General features: G+C 37.8%; 1 protein-coding gene across 8 annotated transcripts in view; it reads right to left on the bottom strand.

The window, feature by feature from the left end:
- The window catches only part of LOC137169352 (DNA (cytosine-5)-methyltransferase 3A-like), a 66,304-nt gene that overhangs the window by 21,145 nt on the left and 18,272 nt on the right, over positions 1–26,887 (bottom strand). For 4 of the 8 annotated variants that reach the window (XM_067572468.1, XM_067572466.1, XM_067572467.1 and 1 more), the window contains exons 4-7: positions 17,354–17,477; positions 16,850–16,887; positions 16,585–16,701; positions 233–436 (exon numbers count right to left, since the gene is read on the bottom strand). In XM_067572468.1, the coding sequence (XP_067428569.1) occupies positions 233–436; positions 16,585–16,701; positions 16,850–16,887; positions 17,354–17,477 (483 nt within the window). Of the gene's footprint in view, positions 1–232; positions 437–16,584; positions 16,702–16,849; positions 16,888–17,353; positions 17,478–19,426; positions 20,166–26,887 lie in introns of those variants that run through there. The other 4 variants (XM_067572471.1, XM_067572472.1, XM_067572470.1 and 1 more) reach the window with 2 other exon arrangements.

The following is a 26,887-nucleotide window of genomic DNA, read 5'->3' as shown; positions in this document are numbered from 1 at the left end:
TTGGAGCTATCGTCATCATAATCTTTGTGGTGAAGGAACATGTCACCCAGTGCAACGGGTGACATCACTGATGTGTTTTTAATAGTTCTTAGACAACAATAGAGGTCTCCAGTACAGAGGAAGTAAAACAATTAGTACAAAATGTTATTTCCTAAGCTAGTGAGAGCTTCCATTATCAACTTAACGCATGAGTCTTATTAACCACTTGAGATGGAAACATTGGCCGTTTTACCTGGTACTCTATCTCTCTGGGCGTGGCTTGGTCTCCCCTGGCAACCGGCTCTGGCGTTACGGCAACTGTTGGCGAGGCGGGGTCTGTTTGTTGCTGTGAAGGGGGAGGGGCTGGACTGGCTGGTTCCTCCTCTTTTTGAAAGTCCGCCTCTGATAGGTCGTCCATCATGCTCATCTCAGCTTCTCTGTACGCCCGTCTCTCTGCCTGTGAACGAAGAAGGGAGGCCAGCGTCAACAGATGAGTGAACTATTTCATTATTTTATTTAAAATGTTGACATATGTCTGTGGTATTCAAATTTGCTTTACTGTGTGCATATACTAGCACAATCGTTTTTTTTTTGTGAAAAGGCAGTTATTTACAGCACAAAGTCATGATGGATGACACAAGCAGGACAACCATGGGAACAACACAAGTCAAATAAGTGATAACTCCTCATGTATCTACAATGATGTAATTGGTAATTCACATAAAAGGCAAATAAAAAAAAGTTACACACCTTAAATGGCATTTCTCTTTTATTCAAAAGAGTTTAAAACTCTTGCTGTGCAAACAAGCTTTTGGAATCTTTAACCTTATCTGTGTATATGTACAAGAAAAACAAATTTCCATCTTATTTTACTAACTTCTGCAGTATGTGAGGTTTGCCAATGCCAAGTCAACACGATTCACCATTTATGGTTGACTTTTATGAAATTTTCCTTTGGGGAAAACGCCTTCACATACTCCTCCACCTCTGCCAAAACGATTAGATAATAGATGAGTCATTTAGGTCTTTTATCAAGCAAAAAATACAAGATGAAACTTTTGCTGCAGCTTTTTTTTTTCTTTTTTGTGGAGATCTGTTCTTTTAATCATTTGATATAATCCTATAAGGAATACCTTTGAATACCTGTCCCATAATTAAAGTGTAAATTTGAAGACTTTGGACTTGATTTGGTGATGAGCATTTCTTGCATTTTATAGACTAAAATAGACAATTTGGTCAAAATAAAAATCACTCTATTAATCAATAATGAAAATATGTTAGCTGCAAGGCTGAGTTACCAATGCCACCAAAAAAAACACTACTTCTACTAGTAATACCACTCGCACTAATAATAGCAATAATAACAATATTATTTTTCCTGCAAGTGAGTTTAATATCCAATCAGCAAAATAATTCAAGTTTCCCACAGACAGAAAAAACACAAAACTGTATGTAAACAATTAAACTGCATCATAAATGTCATTTTAAAAGCAGATCACGAGCTTCAGGTGTCTGATTTTTAATTGGAGGCCAGTATTAGGTAATTATATCATCAAACCTAAACGCTGAATGAGTCAAACTTCACTTGAAAAGAAGATTTCCAGACAAAGTTTTGCAGTTTTGACAACTATCATCAATGACAGTTCTTCCTTGCACTTTGGCACTGCATGTTATTATTATTGATCATGTCTGACTTGCTGGTGAGAGCCGAGGGCAACATCTCATGATGTGTATGTCCTCAAAAGTTGCCCATCAACTTTTCTGTTTTATTTCTCTGGGTCTACAGGCAACCAGTGTCCTTCAAGGAGGTCTTATAACTGATGTTTTATGTGGGTCTTTGCAGCTGATGTGGTGACTGCTCTAGATCAAGGCCTTAGTGCCCTGGGCTGTAGGAACAATCCTTTAATTGTTCCTCTAAACAGGAAGTGAGTGGGGAGAAAGGGTGCGGTGGGGAGGCAGTTCAATGGGTTCAGCTCAGGAGGGAGAGAGAGAAAGAGAGGAAGAAGACAAAGAGAGAGAGTAAATAGGATTATATTATAAAACTGAGGATTACAATACAGTGAGAAAGAAACTAGAGCATGTTTAAAGGGAAACAGGAAGACAGAGAGAAGATACAGAAGGTTGGGCTTTCAAGCTAAAAGTCAGTTTTTTCTATTCTATTACCAGTTGGTGCACCACAATATTGATTTAACCTACAGTATCAAACTTTTCTCTTTGTGGCAGAAATTCTTCAGCATACAGGAAATTGTGCATGAGCAGTACAGTGGTGAAAGAAGTGTCCTTAACTTAAAGGTACCCTGTGGAGTTTTTGACCACTAGTAGAGCTATGGAGCAATGTTTTTACAAGTGGATTCCCAGTTTGTTTGTTCTTATACATGTGCTGCAACACACAGTCCTGCCAATGTGTCACACTATTCCTCTGATCTACAGGTGGCAGTAACGCAACAAGAAATGCAGTAAGGCCGTATTCAGACCAAATCAGGCGAAAATGCCAGGCCTCCCATTCATTTGAATGGGGGTAGTGCGTTTAGGCTGCAGTGGTGCCACACTAGGCGGCGAGAAAGTTGATCCAGAGTCAACTTTTAGAGAAACAAAACCCAACATCATGCGGCAGGGGCCACTCACAGCAGGCGATCAGACTGATCAGAGCTGTAAAAATAAGACCAGAAGGAGGGGAGGATGTCTGATAACGTTAAAAGTAAAGTTAGGCTTTGTTGTCGGCCTCCTGACTCATTTTAAATAAGACGAGAGAAAACGGGAGCAAGAGAGAGAGAGAGAGAGAGAGAGAGCGAGAGAGCAGCTGTGGTCGAGTGAGCTAGAGAGTGAATGAAGAGAGGTGGTAGCGAGAAAGCCCGTGAATCAGATTACTAAATTTTATTTTCTGATTGTTTCACAGCAGTTATGTTCTAGAGCACAAACACGCCAACACTGCAACACACCTTTGCTCAACCCTGTGGCGGTGCGCCCCACTGCCTGATTTGATCTGAATACGGCCTAATGTAGCGGTAAAGGCAGGGAAGAAGCAAGTAAACATGGACGTAACCAATCCATGTTTTAAACTTTTAAGGAAAATCAGCTTTGCAAATCTTTTATGAGGAAAGAAATGCACTCAACACATTTGTTAGACCTCAAAAATGCACTTTGGGGTTTTTTTGGGGGGCATTTTTGCCTTTATTGGATGGTGGGCAGTTAGGAGTTAGACATGCAACAATGGTCCTTGATGGGAATCAAACCAGGGACACTGCGGTTATGCGGTTATGTGGCATGCGCAGTAACCAGGCAGTAACCATTCAGCTACCGGGTTGCTCTAAGAATGCACTTGTGTATGTGTTTTGGTGTTTAACACTGGATGTAAACAGAAACTTTGTTTGTTTACAAGAAAACACCGCAGGGCACCTTCAAAGTAAAAGATCGGAGTACTTCCTCCACCACTGGCAATACCACACTATAAAATACTCCATAACAAGTAAAAGTCCGGGATTTGTAATTTTACTTTAGTACAAAAGTATTAGCAGCAAAATGTGATTCAAGTATCAAAAGTAAAATTTTCATTATGCAGAATGTCTCCTTTCAGGGTGATATATTATATATTGGGTTATTATTACTGATGTATTACTGTGTATGAAGCATTTTAATGTTTAGCTGGTTTTGGTGGTGCTCATTTTAAGTAGTTTATTACTTATTACTTATTATTGGATAGTGTGCACATCCAACACCAGCAAACAAAGGAAAAGGAGAGATTATCTTCACACAGAAATTTGCAAGCCGTCAAAAACTTAACTGTAATGTTTTGACACTGAATCACATTCTATGTGAATTATTTTTATGAGAAGAGTTTTACTTTGAATTTCTCATTTATGAATTTGAATTCGACATAAAACTCTTCTTATAAAAACAACAAATACAAAATGTAATTTCCTTTACCCCAATTTGATGACATCATGGTGCCAAAACCTTCACCACGTACTGCTTTCTGCTGTCATTTTTTGTCTGAATATATATCCTGATTTTTGTTCACATAAATATTTGCTAACAACGGCCTTGTAGGTCCAAATGTTGCAATACATTTTTTGGGGAGCTTCCAAATTTCAGTGTTCTTTGTTGCGTTTAAAATCTTGATCTTTGAAGAAACTAGTGACTATAGCTATCACATAAATGTCAGTATGTGATAGCTATAGTCACCAACCAAAGAGTGTCACCTGCAGGAAATCATCAACAGAGAATCTAAACTAAAACAATGTTTGATTGACAAGTGTTAGAAAGACTGCAGCAATGAGTACACATCTTCACAGAGGAAGACAAATTAAAAATATTCATGACCTCACTGGTTACTACGCTGCGAGAATCTCACTGTGGCCCAGATGTAAAATCCCACGACTCCTCCAGTGTTTCCATGACCTAAAAAACATTCTTCCTCTTTGGTTTTCAACATTGGGGTGAAGAGTTTGCTTTCTACTCCAGCTGGGATGAAAAAGCATCATCCAAAAGAAATGAACGTGTGAAACATGTCAGAGAAAAAAATAAAAATAAACATATCATGCCACATTCCTCCAGAAAAAAAGGAAAAAAAGAAACGGGAGGAAGGGGAGGGATGACGGCATAAATTCAAGTGGAGGAGACAGTAAAAGTGAGAGTGTCGGGTCGTGACAGTTCTCTCCTCAGTTTGACCCCAAGGCCAGAGGGTCACTCTTCCCCGCTCCTGTTGACCTCTGACCTCATAAACCCCAGCCTGTTACATGGATTATAGACCAGACCACACACACAAACACACTAACCAACACACACACACACACACACACACACACACACACACACACATACACACACACACACTGTAAGGGAAACTCCATATGTCGTCACTGGTTTCTAAAACATCTGGGATGCTTGAGGGAGAAGTAGCTGAGAAGCTGGAACTAGCAAATGTTTGGCATTTTTACTGAATAAATGACTAAAATGATTATTTGATTATGCCAATTCCTTTTCTGTTGAGCAACAAATCAATTTATTGACAGATCGTTGCAGCTCTGAATTTCACATAGTATTTTTAGCTTATAGCCTTTGAATGTTTTAGCGCTGTGATTAACAATGTTTTTTTCTCTTCTATTATTTGTCCTTTGCAGGAATAAATAAAGTTGTATTAAATTGAACACCCCTTAATATACTCTTATTCATTAATGTATATTGGTAAATATTACTGTATGCTGCTACAAGGCATTTATTTGAGTTTCAACTCATCAACTTTGTTGTTCATGTTGTGGAGGAAACTTGATAATTTCTGTGAGCATCTGGACCGGATCATCTCATTAGAAGACTTGGACCTCACTCATGTTGCTAAGAGATATCGGCCAAAATCCTGCTTACTGGATGAAACTGTGTTTGTTGCCTGGCAACATTAGCTGATTGAACACTCCATCAGGAAGCTTTGCTGCTCTCAGAGATGAGGGGGATGAATCAGTGATGATAAACTGAAGGGTCAGCTTCATGCAATCGAAGAGGAATCCTTAAACAAACAAAAGCCTGCTGCTCCGGTTGATTATTGTATCACATCTGTCTGATTACATTTATACTGTTGTAAAATAGTTAATGGCATCGTAAAAGTATAATTCTTCAGTGCAAACAACACAATTTTACATGCGGACAAAGATTGGGTCTACTATGACCTGCGACAATTTTTTCTCGTCTTTTTTAAGATGTTTCTGTTATTACACTAAAAGGAATTTGCGCTCTAGTAAATACTGACAGTCTGAATGAAATAAATTCACTGCAAAGATAATTTTCAAATGTAGAAATTCATCAAGGTCTGTCTACAACTCTAGCACTACATATCCTCATTCTGTTTCATTCATTTTACATTAACAACCTGAATATCAATTACAGGTCTTAAATATTCAGAACCACTTTTCTCTTTGATTATTCTCCACACTCTATATTTAGGAAATGATTCCCAAAAAGCTGTTGTTTTGTTGTTAGCAGTCTATATATAGGATTGAATCACCTACATTCATACATACAAGCTCTAGTTTCACTGTAGCATACTGTTGACATCCACTTGAATTTGTCTCCAAATTAAGTTTTCACTGTAAGACGTTTAAATAGCTGCTTTAATATCACCACAAACTGTCATCAGTAATGTTAGCTGATACTTGTATACATAATTATCTGCAAATACTTTTTTTAACAATGAAGTCTTTCACCTGTGGAATATTTCAGAGCTTAATTTTACAATGGAGTCACTCCAGCAGGTGGGCTGGATTCATCACTTGTTTTCTGCTGACACAGCTCTCAACTGACTCAAACAAACGTACTGAATCCACTATCTATATATCTGGACATTATTACAGTCACATACTGTATATTGATCACTGCATTGATTAGTATCTACAAATTATAAAAGATGCAATCAGTAAAAGTGTGATTATACTGTCGAGTGAGATTTTAAACGACCTTCCAGCTTATAAAAAGTACAGTAATTAGCCCAGTTGACGGCGTTAAAACTGGAAGACTTCCACTCATTTTCTGAGTTGAACATAATGTTTGCACCCAAAGGTCAACACACTACCCTTCATTTTAAAACTTTGTTTGCTACTTGTTGAAGCAGAGGAGTCTTATTAGTCTTAACTTGGAACACTTGGACACTTGGTGAAAAGGTTCTGCTCTTTGAGGAAGCTTTTAAAGAATACTTTTAAAGAAGACGTTAAAGGATTCAGCTGAAGAGCTAATTCCCAATTTAGTTAAATATAAAAAAGACCACATGAGGGGGAGGTTGGGGTTGTGGAGGGAACAGCGGCAGCAGACGGTGTTGGTATGAGTGAGTTAGCTGAGTTAACAGTGAAGTGATTGGTTATTATGTCTGCTCTGTACACCTGCATGAATATGATTGGATGTTACTAGACGTACAGCTGTGAAGGAGCCAATGATTTTAAAGCTTCAATGACACAGCTGGCGCCAATCAGCCAATACAAGTGCAACTCCAGTGTTCTGCCTGAACTAACACTATGCTTCATGAATATATCAGATAAACTCATATATTTTCATTTATTGCTTACAGTAAACCAGCAACATGTATGTGAGTTTCTCTCCTGCATGAGAGGAAAAAACATCTCAGTAGTCATCAATCAATGAGTCATTCAGCTCAGGCTGCTTGCTTGGTTCACTATCTGTCTCTATCGACAATACAAGATGCTCGGTTGGATAAGCAGCTGTTGATATGTATGATTGATGTCCAACTGATGCCAAATAGGATGGACACGACTACGGGCGATGCTCCGCAACAGATGCTCAACCACGACCCAACAGTGCACAACGATCGACTGTCAGCTTGGTCTGGCAGGGCTGTAACATGACACGAGTTGCCTCTGCATATGTATCTGTATGTTCATCTTTTAGCTCAGTGTGCAGTTTGGCTGATTTGCGCACATCAGAAGCTTTAATGAATAACCATGAATATGCTGTTTCTGTCTTTTTTCCACACTGTATTAGACAAACAATGAGTCCTCAAATTAACTCAATACATTATGATGACATGAGCCATGGCATATTTAAAAAAACTGAATAAAAACTGCATATCATGGGGCTATTAAAACATATTATAAAGCTGTTATAAAGAGCTCTGAAGTGTAGTAAAACTATGTTTCTATGTTTTTTTAGTGCATTTGGAAAACACCTCAACCAAAAAGTTTAGTGGGTATATTAGAGTTTCTGCTGGTAATGTACCTCAAAATATTTCGTGACATAATGGTTGCCATTGCCATGTTGTTATGCAAGTAGTCTAATGAAATGCAAAGTTCAAGCATGCAGATGCTTTAAAGGATAGGTTCCTATTTTTCAAGTCTGTCTTAAAACAATAGTCAAGTGCCCAAATGAACATTGACATGTTTTGTTTTTCTTGCTTTAATCATTCCTCCTGTTCATACTGACCATTAGAAGATCTCTTCATGATGCGCTTTCAGTGTATGTGATGAGTTACAAACTCCACAAGCCTCCTTATGTAAAAAAAAAAAAAAATTTAATGTTTATTTGAAGTTAATATGAAGCTTTGGCTGTCCAAATTAGTCAAATTAATTCAATATCTTTCTAGTTGGTCTTTTTAGCGCTAAATTCCCTCTTTTGGCTATGACTCTTCCACTGCAACTGAACAGGAAAACACAGCAGGGAACAGGGATATTTTTTTTTTACCAAAAAAGTCCAACTGTGGGAGATATCCACTTTAATTGACTAACTCAGACTGCTGAATTTTTATATAATCTTCAGATACCCAGCAGCACACAGCAGTGTGGTACTCAAAAAAAACAAACAAAAAACTGCAGGCATGTGTGATTACATGTGAGGGACAAATAAATGCAGGACTGGTAGAAAGACAGAGAGAGGTTGTAATGTTGTGAGTTACGACTTTGAACTTTGACAAACCCCGTGGCCTGGTCAGTGTTTTCACTCTTAGTGCCGCCCCCTTGACCTCTGACCCCTCACCCCGCGACCTAGCCAATGAGCCATTTCTTAAACCACGCCCCCTTTATGACCGTGACTGACCCTGACCTCAAAATGAACCCGCCTTTGCTCAACAAACACACACACACACTTTCACACACACACAATTAAGAGAGCAGTTAAGACCCCCTCTCACATTGTCAATAGACACCAAGTGACTGCCCTTTCATTAGCATCGATTGCAGCCGTGGGACATGTTAAAGAAAAACAATCAGTGGTTTTCCATGAAGCTCTCCTGAAGTCTCTTCTAATGAAATGGACCAAACAATGTCTGTCAGATGGCTGTTTAATGACAATACCAAAGTGTTTGACCTGATTGTAGCCAAACACTTTAGTTGCTTGGTGTTATTTTCCAATTATGAACATATTAAGAGGAAAAGTTAAGTGGAAATGCTTTAAACTGATAATACAACCCATGTGAGCAGAAAAAAATGACCTCTTGTAATAAAATTGATCAAACAATGTCTGTCTGATGGCTGATTAAGGACAAAACCAAACCTGATGTGAACCCTAGAGTGTAATACAAGTGTAGTAAAAGTGGGAATGCATTCATCTACCCCCCACCTATGTTTCTTACTTTTCTTACTTTCTTACACATGTGCTTCCCAACGTGGGGGAGGGCTTGAAACATAAATTGGACTCTCAAGATGATTAACATAAGAGGAAAACAGAAAAAAACACATTTATACCACAAAAGGTTATGCTTTTTTTTCTTTCTCTAATCTTTGCCTTTTTTGGCAAATAAGTGAAAATCTCTACTTATTAGGGACCCTAAAATTATTCTAAAAAAACAAGTAAAAAAAACTTTGGTTGAACTGGTCACAACTGGTAGATAAACTAAATACAACTGATGACGAGAGGTTGCAAGTATGGTTTGTTTTGTTTTAAAGGGGTCAGAAGCCAAAAAGGTTGTGAACCATGGTTTTACAATGTGTATTACATCATTACTACATCCAGAGAAAATTCAAATAAAACAACCATGAATGCAGCCCTCATACATCTTGAGCTATAGCATTTTACATTTACATTTTGTCATTTGTGACTTACAGGCGAAGCAAAATTATAAGCTTAAAGTTACATGTATTTAGGCAGTTCAACCCCAAAAGAAGGGTGGGTGTTAAAGGGATGACATATTAAGGACACATTTTAAACAGATAATCAAAACTCTACTCTTCACCCAAACAAATAAACAGAAAATATACAAAAAAAACCTCAGTTCAGTCTCCTCTTTAGATGTTTTACTACTGAGATCTCAAAAAGCACTTGAGAAGCCACCAGAGAAAATTCAAAGAGGGGAATTAAACACCAACCATACTTCATTTAGCAAAAAGGATCCCTGCTAGAACGCATAAAAACAAACTTGCCATGAAATAACTTCCTGGCAAGAGAAACTGTTTGTATCACTTCCTGTTTTAAAAGAAAACTGAGCATACATTTCTTTATAGAGTTGCAACACACGCACACGTGAAAAAAAAATGAAATCACTTACAGACCGGACATGGCAGTGTTCCTCCCTGGCTCTCTTTCTCTCTGTCATTTTCTTTGTCTGTCTTTCTCTCACCTCCTTCTCCTCCTCTTCCACCTACACTTCCCTCTCTGTGTGTCTCCTCTGCTACATTCAAGCCCTCGAGCCTTCTTTACCCTCTCGCTCTCTGCTGATTGGCCAGCAGTAAAGTGTGTGATTTACTGGCTCCTTCACCTAACAGATGCTTAGGTGAACTTCCACAACACACAGTGAGTGGTGGTGTAGAGTTATGTCTGGTAGCCCCGGGGGTTTAAGGTGGTGATGACGACGACAACACACACACATACATAATCCTTGCTAGTGTTTACATGTGTGTGTGTGTATGAGGTCTGTACGTGCATCGAGGTCAAAGATTACATAAGCCTCAGAGTTGACAAGGCAATAGGATGTGTTAGGGTCAGGACCTCACATGCATACGCACACAGATGTACACACACAGGCATACACATTACTGTGAAACACAAGTCACATGAGACAGTCAAGAGTTACAGGGAGGAAAATAAAGTAAAGCTCCATGTCTATACTGAATGTTTCAAGTGGGTGGAGCACTTTTCATTTACTACTCTGATGAGTTGAGTCCAGTAAAATCTCTTATTTAAAGGACCAGTGTGTAAGATTTAGTGGCATCTAGCGGTGAGTTTGCAGATTACAACCAACCGAATACCCCTCTCTGCCCCCTCTCCTTTCAGGTGTGTAGGAGAACCTATAGTGGCTGCAAAATTCACAAAAAATGCACAAGACCCTTTCTGGAGCCAGTGTTTGGGCTTCTGTAGAAACATAGCAGTGCAACATGGCAGGCTCCATGGAAGAGGATCCACTCCCTATGTAGATATAAAGGTCTCATTGTAAGGTAATAAAAACACAATTCTTATTGTCATGGGATTATACACTAATTAAAACATACTTATGAATATTATAATCCATTTCTGCCAAATCCGTTCCACTAGAGGCCACTCAATCGTGCACACTGGTCCTTTAAAGCTGCGCTGATTTACTCTTTTTTGGCCACTAGGGGGCAGAATACCTCCACACAAAGCCAACAGATACAAAACCCTGACATTTAAAAGTGTTTTTGGGGAATCGCAAACAATTGCCTATTTACTAGGGCTGCAAATAACGATCATTTTAAATATTAATTAATCTGTCGATAATTTTCTCAATTTATCAGTTGGTTATTTGGTCCATAAAGTCTTAGAAAATGGTGAAAAATGTCGATCACTATTTCCCAAAGCCCAAGGAGACGTCTTCAGCCACAACCCAAAGATATTCAGTTTACTATCAAAGAAGACTAAAGAAACCAGAAATGTTTCATATCTGAGAAGCTGGAATCAGAGAATTTGACTTTTTTTTCTTAAAAAATGGCTCAAAATAATTAATCTCTTATCAAAATAGTTGGCGATTAATTTCATAATTGTCAGCTGATCGATTAATTGACTAATCCTTGCAGCTCTACTATTTACACATCCAGCAGACACAGAGCAACATTAGCATTTATTTAGAGTCCTGTATCTGGCAAATCCAATATTGGGTCTCCACCAACGTCTGAGAGAAACACTCAGCTTTCTTTCACTTTCTTCACCGGCTAGTTGCTTACTTTGTCTGTCTGCTAACTGGTGCTGGGCAGGTAGCATACATTTTGTTTAAGCAGCTGCCTCCTGTGGCTGGAAACAAGGTTGATGAGTGTAGTGAGACTGAACTATAGAGTAAAACCAAAACAATGAGCTTAAAGAGACTAAAAGGCTCTGTAGAGCTGCAGGTTTAAAATATTCAAAATAATTGGCTTTGCAAATGTTTTATCTGGAAGGAAATGCATTCAAAACATTTGTTAGGCCTCAAAAATACATTAAGTTGAGAAAAACTGGATGTAAAAATAATTGTGTTTGCAAACAAGACAACACAACAGGGTACCTTTAATTTCCTGGATCTTTGCTGAAAGTTTTGAAAATGATGAATCTGACCTACACTGTGTTTCATTGAGTGGTTAGAGGTCAAAACGAAATCACAGCTGAGTGCGTGCACAGCGTGTGACTTGCTAAGTTAAATCAGCACAAGTTGAGGTTACGGCAGTGCATTTTCTACAGCGAGGAAAAAAAAAATGCACGTTCTAATATATACAGCACACTATACCCCCTCTGAGTATTTATTTTCTTGGCTATAACTTTAGACATGAGCTGAGAAGATGCCAGATTTTCTTTATTTTTATCCCAAAATGGAAAAGACTTCCTTCAGAAAGCAGTGAGATGGGATATTGATGGGGGTGTTAACAGCTGGCTGCAGTTCAACTGACTGACAGAGTAAATACACACACACACGCAGAAACCTGGAACTGGTTAACCTCTGTCTCCGTCACTGATTTCAACCCCCCTTCTCCCTTTCTGTCAAACACAAACACACACACATAAATGTACAGATACTTTCTCTCAGTTTGTCTTTCTTTTCTTTCACACGCTCACTTTGTCAATATCTGTCTCCCTTCTTGCTTTACATCTCTGTTTACTCTTTTCACTTTCTCTTTTCTCCCCTACCTTTATTTTCTTGTCTGCTTTCCTTCCTGTTTTTACTCTACATCTACATCTCTATTTCTTCTCACTAGGGCTGCAACTACTGATTATTTTCTTAATTAATCAATTAATTGTTTGATCTTTAAAATGGTAAATGTTTCCCAAAGCCCAAGGTAACGTCCTCAAATGTCTTCTCTTGTCCCAAGCAACAGTCCACAACCCAAAGATATTTACTTTACTATCATAAAAGACAAAAGAAACCAGAAAATATTCACATTTGAGAGACTGAATCAAAGACTTTTGATATTTTTGTCTGTAGAAAATGATTCAAACCGATTTATCTAGTAACAAAATAGTTGCTGATTAATTTTCTGACAATCAACTAATAGATTCATTGATGAATTGTTGCAGCTCTGTAAGATGCTTCACTATATATAAAGTACTAGCTCCACCATGACCAGCTGCAACAATAAAATGCTGTTTACACTGATGCATCAGTATTAACAATCTAATAATGTAGTATACTTCTGTACTTTCTCTTCTGCAGACTTTTGAACACAGGGCTTTTTTACTTGTATTGATGCTTTCACTTAAGAAAAGGATCTGAATACTTATTTTCCATTACTGCCCTCATGCTTGTGCACTTCCTTCCTTTCTTTCATTCATAGCATTGTACATGAGCTCATATTTTCCCTTCTGCTCATCTTTATTGTTAAACTTCTGTCCTTCCTTTGAATCTGTGTTTTTTCTTTTTCTTTAAAATTAGGTTAAGAGAAGAAAACCTACCTTTTTGCCTCAATTTCTTTCACTACATTCATGCAAAACACACATTGCTCGTGGCTTGAGAGTGGATGATGAGTCATTAAGTAAGAAGACACTGTTGACAGGAAGTAACACATGCTCTACCTCTCTCTCTCTCCATCTGTCACATGCACATAGAACAATCTGCAGTCTGAAGACACAAGCTGGTCCGAGTTTGACCAACTAGAATGTGTGTTTAAATATGATTCAATCATGCATGGCCTAATTAATATTGATCTGCTTTTGGTTACAAATCCAAGATTAATTAATACCTAACTAATACTAATCATATTGAGGGTTAATCGTAAAATAAAGCTGCTTTTTTTTGATCTTCTCAGGTGATCTCTTGTCACACATCTCTCTGAAGTTCAAACAAAAGAAAGAGGAAACTGCAGCCACACGAGGTTGCTGCCTGCTCTGTTGGTCTTTCAGTCTCTTTTCTCTCACGCACTCTTTCTTGGCTTTCACACACACTTTCATATCTCAGCCTGCCTGTCAATCAGTCTGTATGGCTTTCTCTCTCCCTTTCATGACCACATGCACATCCTGTCTACACACACGCAAACACACACTTTCTTGCATCTACATTTACTCACACTCACTCCCTTGCTAGGTTACAGGATAGAACCACAGCATTTTCTCCAGTGACACAGTATGTTTTCAATACACTAGTACCAGATAAAATATTTTACATGTGTATGCATGAAAAACCTCTTATCTTTGACTTTCAAGGATGATAGAAAACTGCAGTGTGTTGTGTTTTGTCTTGCTTCTGTTTTGTTTTCCTAATATGGAGAGAATCTAGTCAAACCTGCACCAGCTATCAGCATTGGGCCCACTTTGGTACACCTTATAGGAGATTCCCAACAAAGGGTACTAGTACCCCAGGAGGTACTTCTGCCAGTGGGTAGAATGAAAAGCTTACTTGAAAACATAGAAAATAGGTCTTGGTAAAACACTTTTTATCCACATAGTTATGTTAAGGAGTGAAATTAAGAGTCAAATAGGACTACAAACAGGTGTCGGGCTGATCTTTAGTGTATTTACAGTCACAATAATCAGTAACCTCCCTGCCATGACAGACTGACTGCACAGGATGTGCCTCAGTTTCAGTTGCAACACTATAAATGAATAAGCAACAGGGCCACAGTCAGAGTCCAAACCACTTAAGACATTTTCGACCAGCCACCAACCAAATTTGTTGAAATGATCTTTCATCGCAATTTAAAAGAACATGGAGCTGCAATGGTTAGTCAACTTTTTTGATAACTGATTAATTGTTTTGAGTCATTTTTTAAGAAAAAAAGCTAAAATTCTATAGCTCCAGTTCCTTAAATGTCAACATGTTCTGGTTTCTTTAGTCCTCTGTGACAGTTAACTGAATATCTTTTGGTTGTGGATTGTTGGTTGGAACATTTGAGGATGTCATCTTGACTTTTGGGAAAAAGTGAAAAAGTTTATAAACCAAAATATGAATCCTTAATTGAGAAAATCATCAACAGATTAATTGATAATGAAAATAATTTTTAGTTGCAGCCCTAAGTCCCAAGTTAAAACCAACAACTCTGAAGTCAAGTTTAAGTCCTAACCAGTCATTACGTGGCCTTCAACAAATGTGATGTCGTTTTAAAATTGTTTTAGATTAATTATCGATTAATCAAGCCCTCATATATCTAAATGATGTTTCAACGCTTTCTCTATAGGTATAACTCCATTTGATGTCATTAATCCCACCAGACTCCCAGAAATTTAACTGAGGACATGACCTCTGTGTCAAAATAGAGCTACAAGTAATGGACTGAAACATGAAGCTCCTGCCAGCCCATGTGGTAGTAGTATGAATGTAAATTTGACCTAATATACTACATATATATATATATATGCATATACATACCAAACCAACATAACAAAGAGACCAAAACTAAACATTGACAATCCCAGGATCACTATTTCTTGTACAGATTCACATGCCATGGATTTACCACAGCAACTGTGTTTCCTCTCCAGTGAAATACTATCGAATATTTCCATGAAATCCACCCCATCTATCAACTGTAACTGTTACAATGAAAGGTATTTGAGCCCATCTGATAGGGCTATGAGGGTAGGTTGGACAAAAAAGTACAGTACTGCTACACTTTAGGGCAGTGCATTTTTAAATCAACCAAATTTAGATTGTCCTGAATAGACAGATGATGTATGACAGGAATTTGTAGCCACTGAAAAACAAAACAACATTTTCAGTTTCATTGGCACTTCATTGTGTCAAATGCTAGGGTTTAGTGTCACTGCAAAAAAGCCAATCAAATTGAAACAATACAGTTCACTTTCCACCAGCCAGTTGTGTGTTTGTATAGAAAGGAAGTCCACTCCCTTCCAGTGTAAACAAATAAACTCTCAAGAGCAGCAACGGGCAGGAAAACGGCAAAACAAAAGTGTGTGATGAAGGCTGCAAAAAATGTCAAACGATAAATACAAGTTCAACAAAGAACTTGATGACAAAATTGACAAAAAAAATATAGATGTCAATCTAGATGTCAACAGTTTGGTGCTGTTTACAGCTACAGTTAGACCCAAAACAGATGAGTGTCCAGTATAAAATATGCTGAAGATTGGCTCTAAAAAATACAGGTAACCTTGACTAAAGGCAATTAATTGCTCTAAAATAAAGCTCTGTCATTTAAATGTGCAAACCTGTTAAAGTTTATGAAATGTATTGATTCCCTGATAGTTTTTTTTTTTTTAATTGTACAAACAGTCCTCAAAACTCATTTTTTTATGACATGGCATTTGACTGCTGTCTTTTTTATTTGAGAAAAATGCGCATTTAACAGAAATAGCATATATTTAAATGAATCCCTATCACATGAAAATGTTATGCAAGTTTAAGGGGATTTCCCTTTGCCTTGTAATGAGAACTACACAAAGCAAACCACAACTGACTGCTGCACTATTTTGGTTGCTTTACAACACAAAGTTCCCATCTGCAGATTCTTTCTGCGGATATGTCAGCCAATTAAATTTTGTTTTACATTATAAAGAACAAAGATATTCCAAAATTAAAAAGTAGTCAGGAGGAGTGTTTACATGACAAATTATGATCTGTTAAAAGTGTTTAAACCACCCTTTTCACACAACAGCAGAAGGAATTTTCCCTTCCTAATAAGCTAGTTTAGTCTGATTGCAGTGTTTACATGAGGTGTTTTTATTCTGATTGGGTTCTAAAAAGAAATTAAAGCCTCCGTTCTGCTGTAGCTACAAATTCACACAGACAGAGTCCTGTCTCTCTCCCACCTCCATCTTCCAGCGGCTGAGCCATTCTTCTTTCTGTCTCCTGCTGATGTAGTACGGATCTCCAGCCTGGAAAGTCACTCTGGGAACTGGCCTCCTCCGCAGCCTCCCAGTCTCACCCTGCACACACACAGCCACAAAACAGCTTTCTATACACTTACTATACTCTTAAATCTGCTTGTACTATGAGAGTGGTTAGTTTCATTTTCGGATGTTAAAAAAAAAAAAAAAAAAGCATCAGAGGTGGTTTAGGTACTGGTTTACTCACCTCTCTGGGGGAGTCGCAGTTTCTGTCATCTGGTTCGTCTGCACGAGAAGAAAAGTTACAGGAAATGGCCCATTTGTACAGATTTAACTAGAGGTTTAATGAGGAGGTAAACTCATGGTTTTCATCACTTTTCTCTGGCATCCATATTTAAAGTTGAAATGCCTTCAAACAATGAAATCTGGAAGTTATTTGGCAATTAAAATTTCAGGTAAACTGACAAGTGCTGTTGAAGACTTGTGGGTGATTCATTTTTTAAAAATTAGACACATCATGACCATCAAACATCCAAAATGTTAGCAAGTTAGCTACTCTATACTTAAATCAGAGGCTTCTGTAGATAAATTAGACATTTTACTTATATACTTTGCTCTCAGTTTCAGCAAAATTTCCTTCAAACTTTAATCCCATATAAGAAAATGTTTCCACAAAAGTAAATATGTTAACTGACTAACAACAAGCAAAGTCATACTACTACAATAATATGACTTTGCATTAAATCTATACCCTTATTCTTCTCGGTTTGCTCGAGTTTCCGACGCCCGCGTTTCTTGCGAGGGGAGGGGGAGGGCTCCGGCTCCTCAGGCGGCGTTGGGGGGGCGTTTGCACAGGGGTCAGAGGTCGCCATCTCCTGGGAAACAGACGAAGCACAGTCTATGTCTGAGAAAACTGCTGCTTGCCCTCGTCTAGACTCATCAAAGGACTCCACAGACATAATAATTGTACACACACATGTACAGGCCTTATATTACACACATAAAACACATGCATACACACACAATCAAAGAGCTACCGCAAAACACGCACATACCTATTAGTCTGCCCTTGTTAGTACAATGCAGAGCAGGTACGTCCAGCAGAGAGTGTCTGCATAGGATCAGTGTAATAATCCCATTAACACACACACACACACTTATGAGATGAGAAGGGGAGTATTGATGTTGTTTAATGTGTAATGATTAATGAGCACATGTGGGTGGAAATCTTTGTGTCAAATGATACTAACCATTCGTTAAAATTACATAAAATGTCAAATAACCGCTATGAAAATCAAAAAATACTATTTCATGAAAGTTGCTTTGTTTTAAATTTTAATAAATTTCAAACATAAGTATTGTAATTACACTGCAAAACATTTAGATGACAGCACGCGGTTTGTTTAATTATGCACTCAAACAGTCTCCTGTTTATAAGCCAATTTCTAATTCAATGGTTTATCCATTAGCTCACCAGCATTAATGATGCTAAACTCTAATCATGTGTAGGTGTCCTACACATGTGTCCACTCTAAAAGGCCAGCGGGGTTTTTATGTGTGTGTGTTGCTAACAGGCTAACAGATTTTATAGATGAGTAGTTAAAAGGTGGAGAGCAAGGGTGAATGTCAAGCTCAAAGGCTACGCTAACGCTAGCTAGTGTAACAAGCCCACAAAGACTGTAATGAGCAGGTGAGAAGGGCTATAAAAAGGCACAAAAGGTGAGTAAAAGGGCCTCAGGGCAGACTGTTACACCAACACACACTTCTAACACAGAATACTCAATGCAGGGGCAGAAGGTTTTCTTCCATAGGTGGATTTTTGGTGGCATTTAAATGCTTTTAGTGCCCAAAAACTTCCCACATATAGACCAAAATATATTTTTTGGTGTGTGTTTATGTGCTCTTGCCCTTTTGTAAAGTTATTCCAAGTAAATATATGCATGTATAGAGACATACATGTGCCACTACATCAACCCCATTCTGAAAGTTTATGCAGGGTCGAGCTCTAAAAGACCAGCAGGGTTTTTCCCTTCCAGTCTGCATGTAAATGGCAGAAACTTTCATTTGTTTCTTACTGACAATACTGCATCACATTACAGAGCTGGCAGTAGATGATGCTTTGATGAAACAAAAAATAAAGTTTATTTTACCTAAAAATAGGAATGCTAGTGATATTAGCTCTCATTACAAGCTTGTTTTAACTATATATTCTACAAATGTTAAAATGTGAAAAGCAACATGTTCACTGGGACAAATAAATCAAGAAATAAACTTTACTGAAAAAATAAAAAAGATATTTCGATTTTAAACATTTCATAGACTCCATGTAAATACGTAAATGGCATAACAAGTAAAAAAGCACATCACATTCAAACTTAATAAATCAAAGTAATCAACTAAATTCAAACACTTTCAAACACTTGCTAAGTAAAATCAAGCATGTGCTTCCAAAAATATGCACATTTTAATTATTGTGGAAACCTAATAACAGCAATAACTTAGCTCACATGAATTTAAAAACTGTGTGCACAAAACAATCAAAACAATGGTACAAATTAACCAAGATCTGAGTAAAATGTGTCATCTTATGCTTTAATATGAAATCAAAATGAGTGCACCAGTCTCTGTCTTGTGCACATGCAATACCATCACGTGTCCTTGATGCGAACACATGGCCTTAACATTTATTGTTTAACCCCAGGATATAAAATTAAAGCTGCATTAAGCAATTTCTGACCATTAGGAGGCAAAAAGACTCAGCAATGAGTCGTGATACTATATCAGCTCATACTGCTAATGTTGTAGCAAACAACTGACTACTTACACATTCAGCAGAGACAGAGGAACATGGACTTTCCATTGCAGTCGTCTTTTTGGCCGCCTGTCCAATGTAAATGCATTTCAGCCCTGGTTTGGTCCCCCAATTCCTGAGAAAAATATCTGGATGTCTTTGGATTGCTATATATGTTCGACGTTCTTCCGCCACTTGTTAACTTTCGCCTCTCCGCCATTTACCACTGTACAGGAAGTGACAGTCGGCTTGTGTGAGCTTGTAGGCTGAGAGCAGGTGCAATGTTTGGGTTGATTTGGGCCGAAGGAAAACCAAAACTATGGCCTGAAAGCTGCCAGAATTTGCACGGAGCCGCAGACTGGAATGTTGAGTCACATTACAGGAAGTTATTTGATTGCTTAATGCAGCTTTAAAGTTGTACTGAGAGCATTTAATTTCATGTAAAGACTTACTGCACAGATATCACCCAACACTCGTCGCCACAAACAAGCCAACCGTGCATCGACTTGGAAGACACTATTAGAATTAGTCATAATGAGGGCTGAATTCACAAACACACACACACATACGTAGTACTTCATACAGTACATAAACTAGTGGTTTATTGTGGGTCTTTTTTTCACACTTTCTTGCTTACTGAACTTCCTCTTCTCTCAGTATCTCCTCTAGATGTGTAACCTTGATCTTGAGTCAAAGACTTTGTGGAAAGTACCTGACTTTACTCCTCAGCTGACAGACTCTAACCTGAACTCATCAATGAAGGGCAGTTTTCGGATTGCATGAAACTCTGATGATACCCGAGGGAAGGCTGAGCAGAGAACAGGATGTAGCAAACAATAAAACAATAGTGCCCCAAAAATAATAAAATAAGCATACTAATATGCCGTAAATAAAGAAAATAAAAGCATGATGGCTTTAGATATAACTAAAGTAACCGTTTAAGGTGCATTGCATATTATTTACATTGTAGCAGACACAAACACACAAGAAATGTGTGCAGACAAGCCAATATGTGTAGCTGTTCCTATTTTCAGTCTGACCTTTGGAGGTAATGCATAGTGCATACATAGGCTACATACAGTGCGCAAGCTAAACATGTTTCAACTTCAGCTAGAGTATGCCTCATTTTAATGAGTTTCTCATTCATTTTAATTTTCTTCATTATTTGTGTTATTTGCTTTGGTTTTGCTAGCTAACAGCTGTTATTACTAGGGTTAGCTACTGTGGCCATGTTGGCCAAAGTAGCTATTCCTAGTTTCTAGTTTGCTATTTTTCACTCAGGCAAATATACTTCTAAATGCAAATAAGACAAAACAGGAACCTTACCTAACCTTACCTACTGAAAAATGACAAAAGTGTTGATTGTTAAAGCATTTACTGAAAGATCTCTTATGATTATGTTCACTATTTGCTTGTGTAGTCTACAGAGGTCTCATTCTTCAAAGAGTAAAAGATGTAGCAAATGTCTACATTTATCTCTGATCAAATCAACTCAACTATATTTGTATAGCACCTTAACCTGGGCAGATGCTGTGTGTTTTTAGTCGTGCATGTTGTGTAAACTCACACTACGCGTTTTAATCTGCATTTCTGCACAGTGATTTTTATTCTCACGCTGTACGGATCAATTGAGCAGTAAAGAAAAGAAAAATATGGATCGAGCTGGAAGACATTGACAGGATGATCTGCCTGTTCTGTTGAGAAGTTCAGTTTTAATATCACAGCGGTCTCAGTCAGACTACAGTTTTAACCACAACATGTATAATACTATTCGAATAATATTAAAACAAGATCATTATACTTTAAAATGCATGTTTTGACAGCAGTCGTGGGATTTTGGACTGTGGAACTGCTCAAACTGCAAGGCCATGATTTTGCCAACAAACAGCAAAACATGTTTTACAAATGCCCTATGATTCACTAACAAACACAGTGTGGTTTGCAAATACAAAACATACCTATCAAACAAATACACAACATATTTCTGATACAACAACAGGCGGCGCTATGAGTCAGTTTAAACGTGCAACTAACAGTGTTAAAACCATACTACGTTTGTTAGTGAATCGTAGGGCATTTGTAAAACACGTTTTGTTTGTTTGTTAAGTTTTGGCAGGAAATTAGCTCCATACAGGACAGCCAACTGAAGTTTCTGACATGCCAGAAATCGTGAGGCCAATTATTTAGAAACTTAATCAGGCTATGTGAACCCCCTCAAACTGCACATCAGTTGATACCCGATCAGGCGGAAACATACATATACAGAATTTTAGCATTTCAGGTGTAAGCGTAAATTAATTAATAAATACAAATTTAAAATATGTTTGATTTATTATCCTGAAAATGGTCTTAATCACTGTAATTAGTCAGCTGCAGCATACAACACATTGTATTGTTTCTCTCGCCAGCACTGTTGACAGCTATTCAGCACACCTGTCTTAAATTAAATCACTAATTAAGTGTCCCATTTGGGTCTGGAAGCTTTCCCATAAATAGAGCCTGAAATGCAAAGATATTAATCTCTGCTGACATACTAAGACACTCAACTAACAAAAGCCAGTTTATGAAAAAGAGAAAAGGACAGAAACCAAAAAGATCTAGCACATCTTCTTTGTGTTTTTTTTTACTGCGAGATTTTTTAAGTAATAGTTCAGTAGTTAAGTAACCGTGAATACCTAGATTAAGGTAAACATTTGATTAAGGTTTTCACATGGGGTTGCAGTAATCCAACTTCCTCAGTAACCTGGGTTTTAATGATTTGTTAGAAATCTAGTTTAATCTGTGTAGTTTGCAACACTGTAGAGGATTTTAAGGTAATTTTTCCAGGACCTCAACAAAGCTCTATTATTTGCAGCGTTAGTTGTAATATGAAAGCAATTTCACTTTTAGCCCCCAAAAAGTTATTTTTTTTATCTACCAGCCACAAGGCATGACACTTTTTTGTCAAACACTCCTAACACAACCACAGTTTTTCCACAATCTCTCTGTGACCTTTGTGGTTTTGGCGCAGAACGTAAACCCCAGAAGAACCCAGACTAAGCTGCATACAAGAGAAAATAGAAACTCTGGTTATCAAGTCATGCTTAGTCCAAGTTCAAGTTTCAATAATTATAGTTCAGTCTCACTGAAGTGCATTAGTTTAACAAAAGTCTGTGGATTTATGTTTTTTCTGTTAGCATTGATACATGTGGCTGTGAGATGATGCTCATATAGAGAGCTGAAGTCATGAATTCACATCCGGTTAGCTTTCGTTCCACTAGCTTCTGTCACTCAGTGCAATCTCTAATCTAGCCTTTCTTTCATCTGTCTTTCTGAAAAAATGAAGTGTGTTCCTATAGTTGACTTTCCATATTCTTAGAAATCTCCACATTAACCACAGCAGTTGCTATCAGAAATTTAAATCTTTGTTATTTTAACCAAGTCAAACATTTTCATTGTTTGCTTTCTTCAAAAGTTATTTTTCAACTTTCTAGATGTAATCTCTGCCGTCTACAAACTTGAACAGTGTTTGCTCCTCTCTGTCCTGCTATTATTACAGACATGTCTGAACTAGCCGCGACCCCCCCCCCATTCGCTCATGGACTTGTATCCTCTGTTGAGCAAATATGTTTAGCCTGCTAACATCTGGGAAACAATGTCATTAAAGGCCACTAAAAAAAACTAAATACTGTATAAACAATAATATTAGATCATCACACATCTCTGTGCCAGAAAATCTCTGTACCAAGGATGAATTTTTAGTTATAAGCATAGTTACAAATGTTAATGGGATTTTTTATGAGTCTATTCCTGGAGCGGAATCTGGAAGCTCTGATTTGATTTCGGCTCTCTATAAAGATAATACATAAATGTTTGGAAATATCTCTTAAGTCCTTCTGTTCTTCAAACTACTCTGAAGTGTTTAAGCAGAAGCCACAAGCGCAACACACACATGCATAAAAAACCCACCACCTGCTCCACACATGGCTCCCGTGGCAAAAAAAAAAAAAAAAAGAGAAAATCGGGGGAGAGAGGAGGGAGGGAAGAGGAAGAGACCAACACCTCAGAAGCCAGCAGCCAGAAAAAATAAGAAGCAATGAGTGTGAAAGGAAAGAGAAAAAATGGAGGTTTGACATAGTTAAGGACCATGAAGCTTATCTACTTATCCATGAAACAATCACCATTAATAATATGTGTACAGGCAAGAAGTATGTGTGTGTGTGTGTGTGTGTATGTGTGATAGAGGTGAAGAGTGAGTGGAGGAGAGAAAGTGAAGGAGGCCCTCCCTCCCTCTCTGCTCTCTGTAGTTAGTGTCACTGACAGCTCCACCCTGAGCCCCACACAATAGCTCTGTTCCTGGATACACTGTGTGTGTGTGTATGTGTATGTGTGTGTGTGTGTGGGTGTGTACCAGGTATTCCTCATGTTGTGGGGACGTAAATCTGTTTATACAGTCATGTTGTGGGGACTCACCTCCCTTACGGGGACAAAAAGCAAGTTCTCTTTACTTAAACCATTAATTTTAGGGTGAAGACTTGGTTTAAAGTTAAGGTAAATTTAGAGTTATGTTAAGGGTTAGGCATGTGGTAGTTATGGTTAAGGTTAGGATAAGTCTCCAGGAAATGAATGTAAGTCGATGTAATGTCCTCTGAAGTGATGGAAACATGACTGTGAGTGTGTGCGTGTGTGTGTGTGTGTGTGTGTGTGTGTGTGTGTGAGAGAGAGACAAACAGAGACAAGGAGAGTTAATAGGTAACACACTGTTCGCTGGGCAAGAGGCCTGTGTTGTAAGTATGTTCCTCAACAACTACATGTGATAATACTGCTACACTGTTGTTACTACAAGCAAAATGTCTAAATCGTAAAATTGAGCTATTATAAAATGCATAAAATGTAGTTTTTGGTCAAAAAGTAACAAAGCTGCTAGTTGCTACATTGGTCGTTTTGAGTCACAACAGTCCCGTAACCATTTAACGTGATTAGTAACACTACATGCTATCTGGCTATGTCATAGTGGATTTAACGGTCGCATCTACGAGAAGGACAGACTGAAAATAACTCTGCACGCTGATCTGAGCTCTCAGTTTGTGTTAGTTGACGAGGTATCATCTCTGGTTACGAGAGTTGAAGCGCTAGGAGTCGACTGAACAGTTTCCAGATGTTCAGTTTGTTGAGGTAACAGCAGTCTACAGATATCAGGCCGATGTCTTGTAAAGAAACATGAACCACAGTAGATCAATTAGTGAACTGACCTTTGTGATTTGTTCGTGTTCAAATTGATTATTAAAGTTGCCCTTGATCTACGTGGTTAAAGCATGTGGTACTGACAGTTTATAGCTGTGTGGGATAACCTGCATTTTATGTGTTACAGCCTTGCAGCAGTATCATGCATTGTGTAGGTCTTTTATTATTCTTGCTCAACTGTCTTAAAAAATATGTTTCAAGCCTGCAATTTTGCAAACAAAAATCACTGTTCTACTATTACTAGTTTTACAATAACATATTTAAATTTATATTAAATATATATTAAATATATATTTAGTATATATTTAAAACTATATACTACTACCATTACTGCTACTACTGCTAAAACTATTATATGACTACTACTACTTTTGTTTCTGCTGCCACTGCAACTATTACTACTATTATACACTAAAACCAATGTCTATTACTACTTCCTACTAGTAGTGCTGCTACTACAACTATTGTACTATTACCAGCACTAATCCTACTACCACTACTACATATAGTATTACTACTTTTACTATCAATTTTATTGCTTTAACTTTACTAGTTATATTGCTAGTACTACTGTCATTATTTTATTTTTTATTACTACTACTCCTGCAACTACTGCTACTCAAACCACTGCCACTACTACCTGCAACTTACTACTGCCAATATTCTCATTACCTGGCTACTTCCACTAATACTGCTACTACTGCACTACTGTAGAACAAACTGCAAACATGCAGACGTTTTATTGTGTGTTTTATCTGCAGTCCTGTGTGTGTAACATCTGCATGTGTTTGTGTGTGTGTTATATGTGCATGTGTGTGTGCATGTGTCAAGGCCCACATTAATCCTGCCCACCTTGTCAGAGCTCAGACATCAAAGCATGATCAGACCTGCTCTCCTGCACACATGAATGCACACACTCACAGGTACACACTCTCACAGTAGCTCACTCGGTATTCCTCTCTGTCTGGGATTGTTTGATCAGCTATATTGACTTGCTGATTCTACCAGAGTTCAGACAGCAAAAAGGAACACACACGCACACACACACACACACGATAAGAAGATGAATGTAGAGAGAAATATGGAGGAGAGGAGCTGCCAAAGAACTGAAGTCAGTGAGAGTGAAGACATATACTGTGTGGGGTCATTACAGTAATAATGCAGCTCTGTAACACCACTCATAGCTTATTACCACTGGCCTAAAGGTGATTGGAAGGTTTCCAGTTCAAAGCCCCAGTCAACCATACGTCTGAGAAAAACAAGTTCATCTTGTGTAAAAGTACTCTCCAACTCTCTCAGCAGAGCTGCTCCCTAAAACTACAAAACCACAGCAGAAATGGGAACAATGAGCAACTTTTACTCACATTTTCTCATGCATATTTGAAAAAGCAGAAACATCCAACATGAGCATCTGTGTGAGAACAGATTTCACCTTCCACCCATTACTGCCACTATGTCGTTTTTTATAATGTATATACTAAATTCGGTGTTGACCAGTTAACTAAAGCTCTCACTAGTGCAGATAATGAGCAACAAAAGCTACATTAGATACGTTCAATATGTCATTGACCACTGAGTTAGATCAAGCAGGGTTTTGTTCTCTTGTTCTGTTGTTTTTTGTGTTTATGTAAAAGACTTTGAGATTTGCTTGTGAAAAATATACATAAATAATGGCCTGACTGACTTTCGTCAGGCGTGATCTTGTTTATACGTAATTTGTTCTCAGATCTCTCTTGCAAAAGAGATCTTCATCACAAAGAAACTATCTTAACAGACAATTTTAATTATTATTATTATTTATTTGTGACTCAAAAAAATGTAGTAAAACCAATTAAAGAAAAACTACAGTTTTTTTACATGTTTTTATTTTCATTGCACTGTACTTACCAAAGAAATTGTCGAGATCTGGAGCGCGGCCACATCACTAAAAATCGTAGGCAGCGACAATGAGGGGGCAACAAACATGGGGGCAATCAGACAATCATACAGGTTGAAAACAAGCAGTTTGGCCAGATTTTGACTTTATTTTGAGATAAAACTGAGTGCGTAATGTCGCTAATAATCCCTCAAAACACAGGAAAACCATGCATGTCCAGTAGGTCAAAGTTGAACCAGGAAGTACCAAGAACAATGGCCAGTTTGGGTTCTAATTTTACCATTCACTTGGGCATCCTGGTAACATGGTGATTAAGACTCATACCATTAAGAATTTTGGTGTTCACCTTTGTTTTCTGTTCCAAATAAATTTACTAACTATTTACTAACATGGGT

This window comes from Thunnus thynnus, chromosome 18, assembly GCF_963924715.1.
Source record: "Thunnus thynnus chromosome 18, fThuThy2.1, whole genome shotgun sequence".
Lineage (NCBI taxonomy): Eukaryota > Metazoa > Chordata > Actinopteri > Scombriformes > Scombridae > Thunnus > Thunnus thynnus.
The sequence above is the reverse complement of the archived record's forward strand: the minus strand, read 5'-3'. Positions and strand labels throughout refer to the sequence as shown.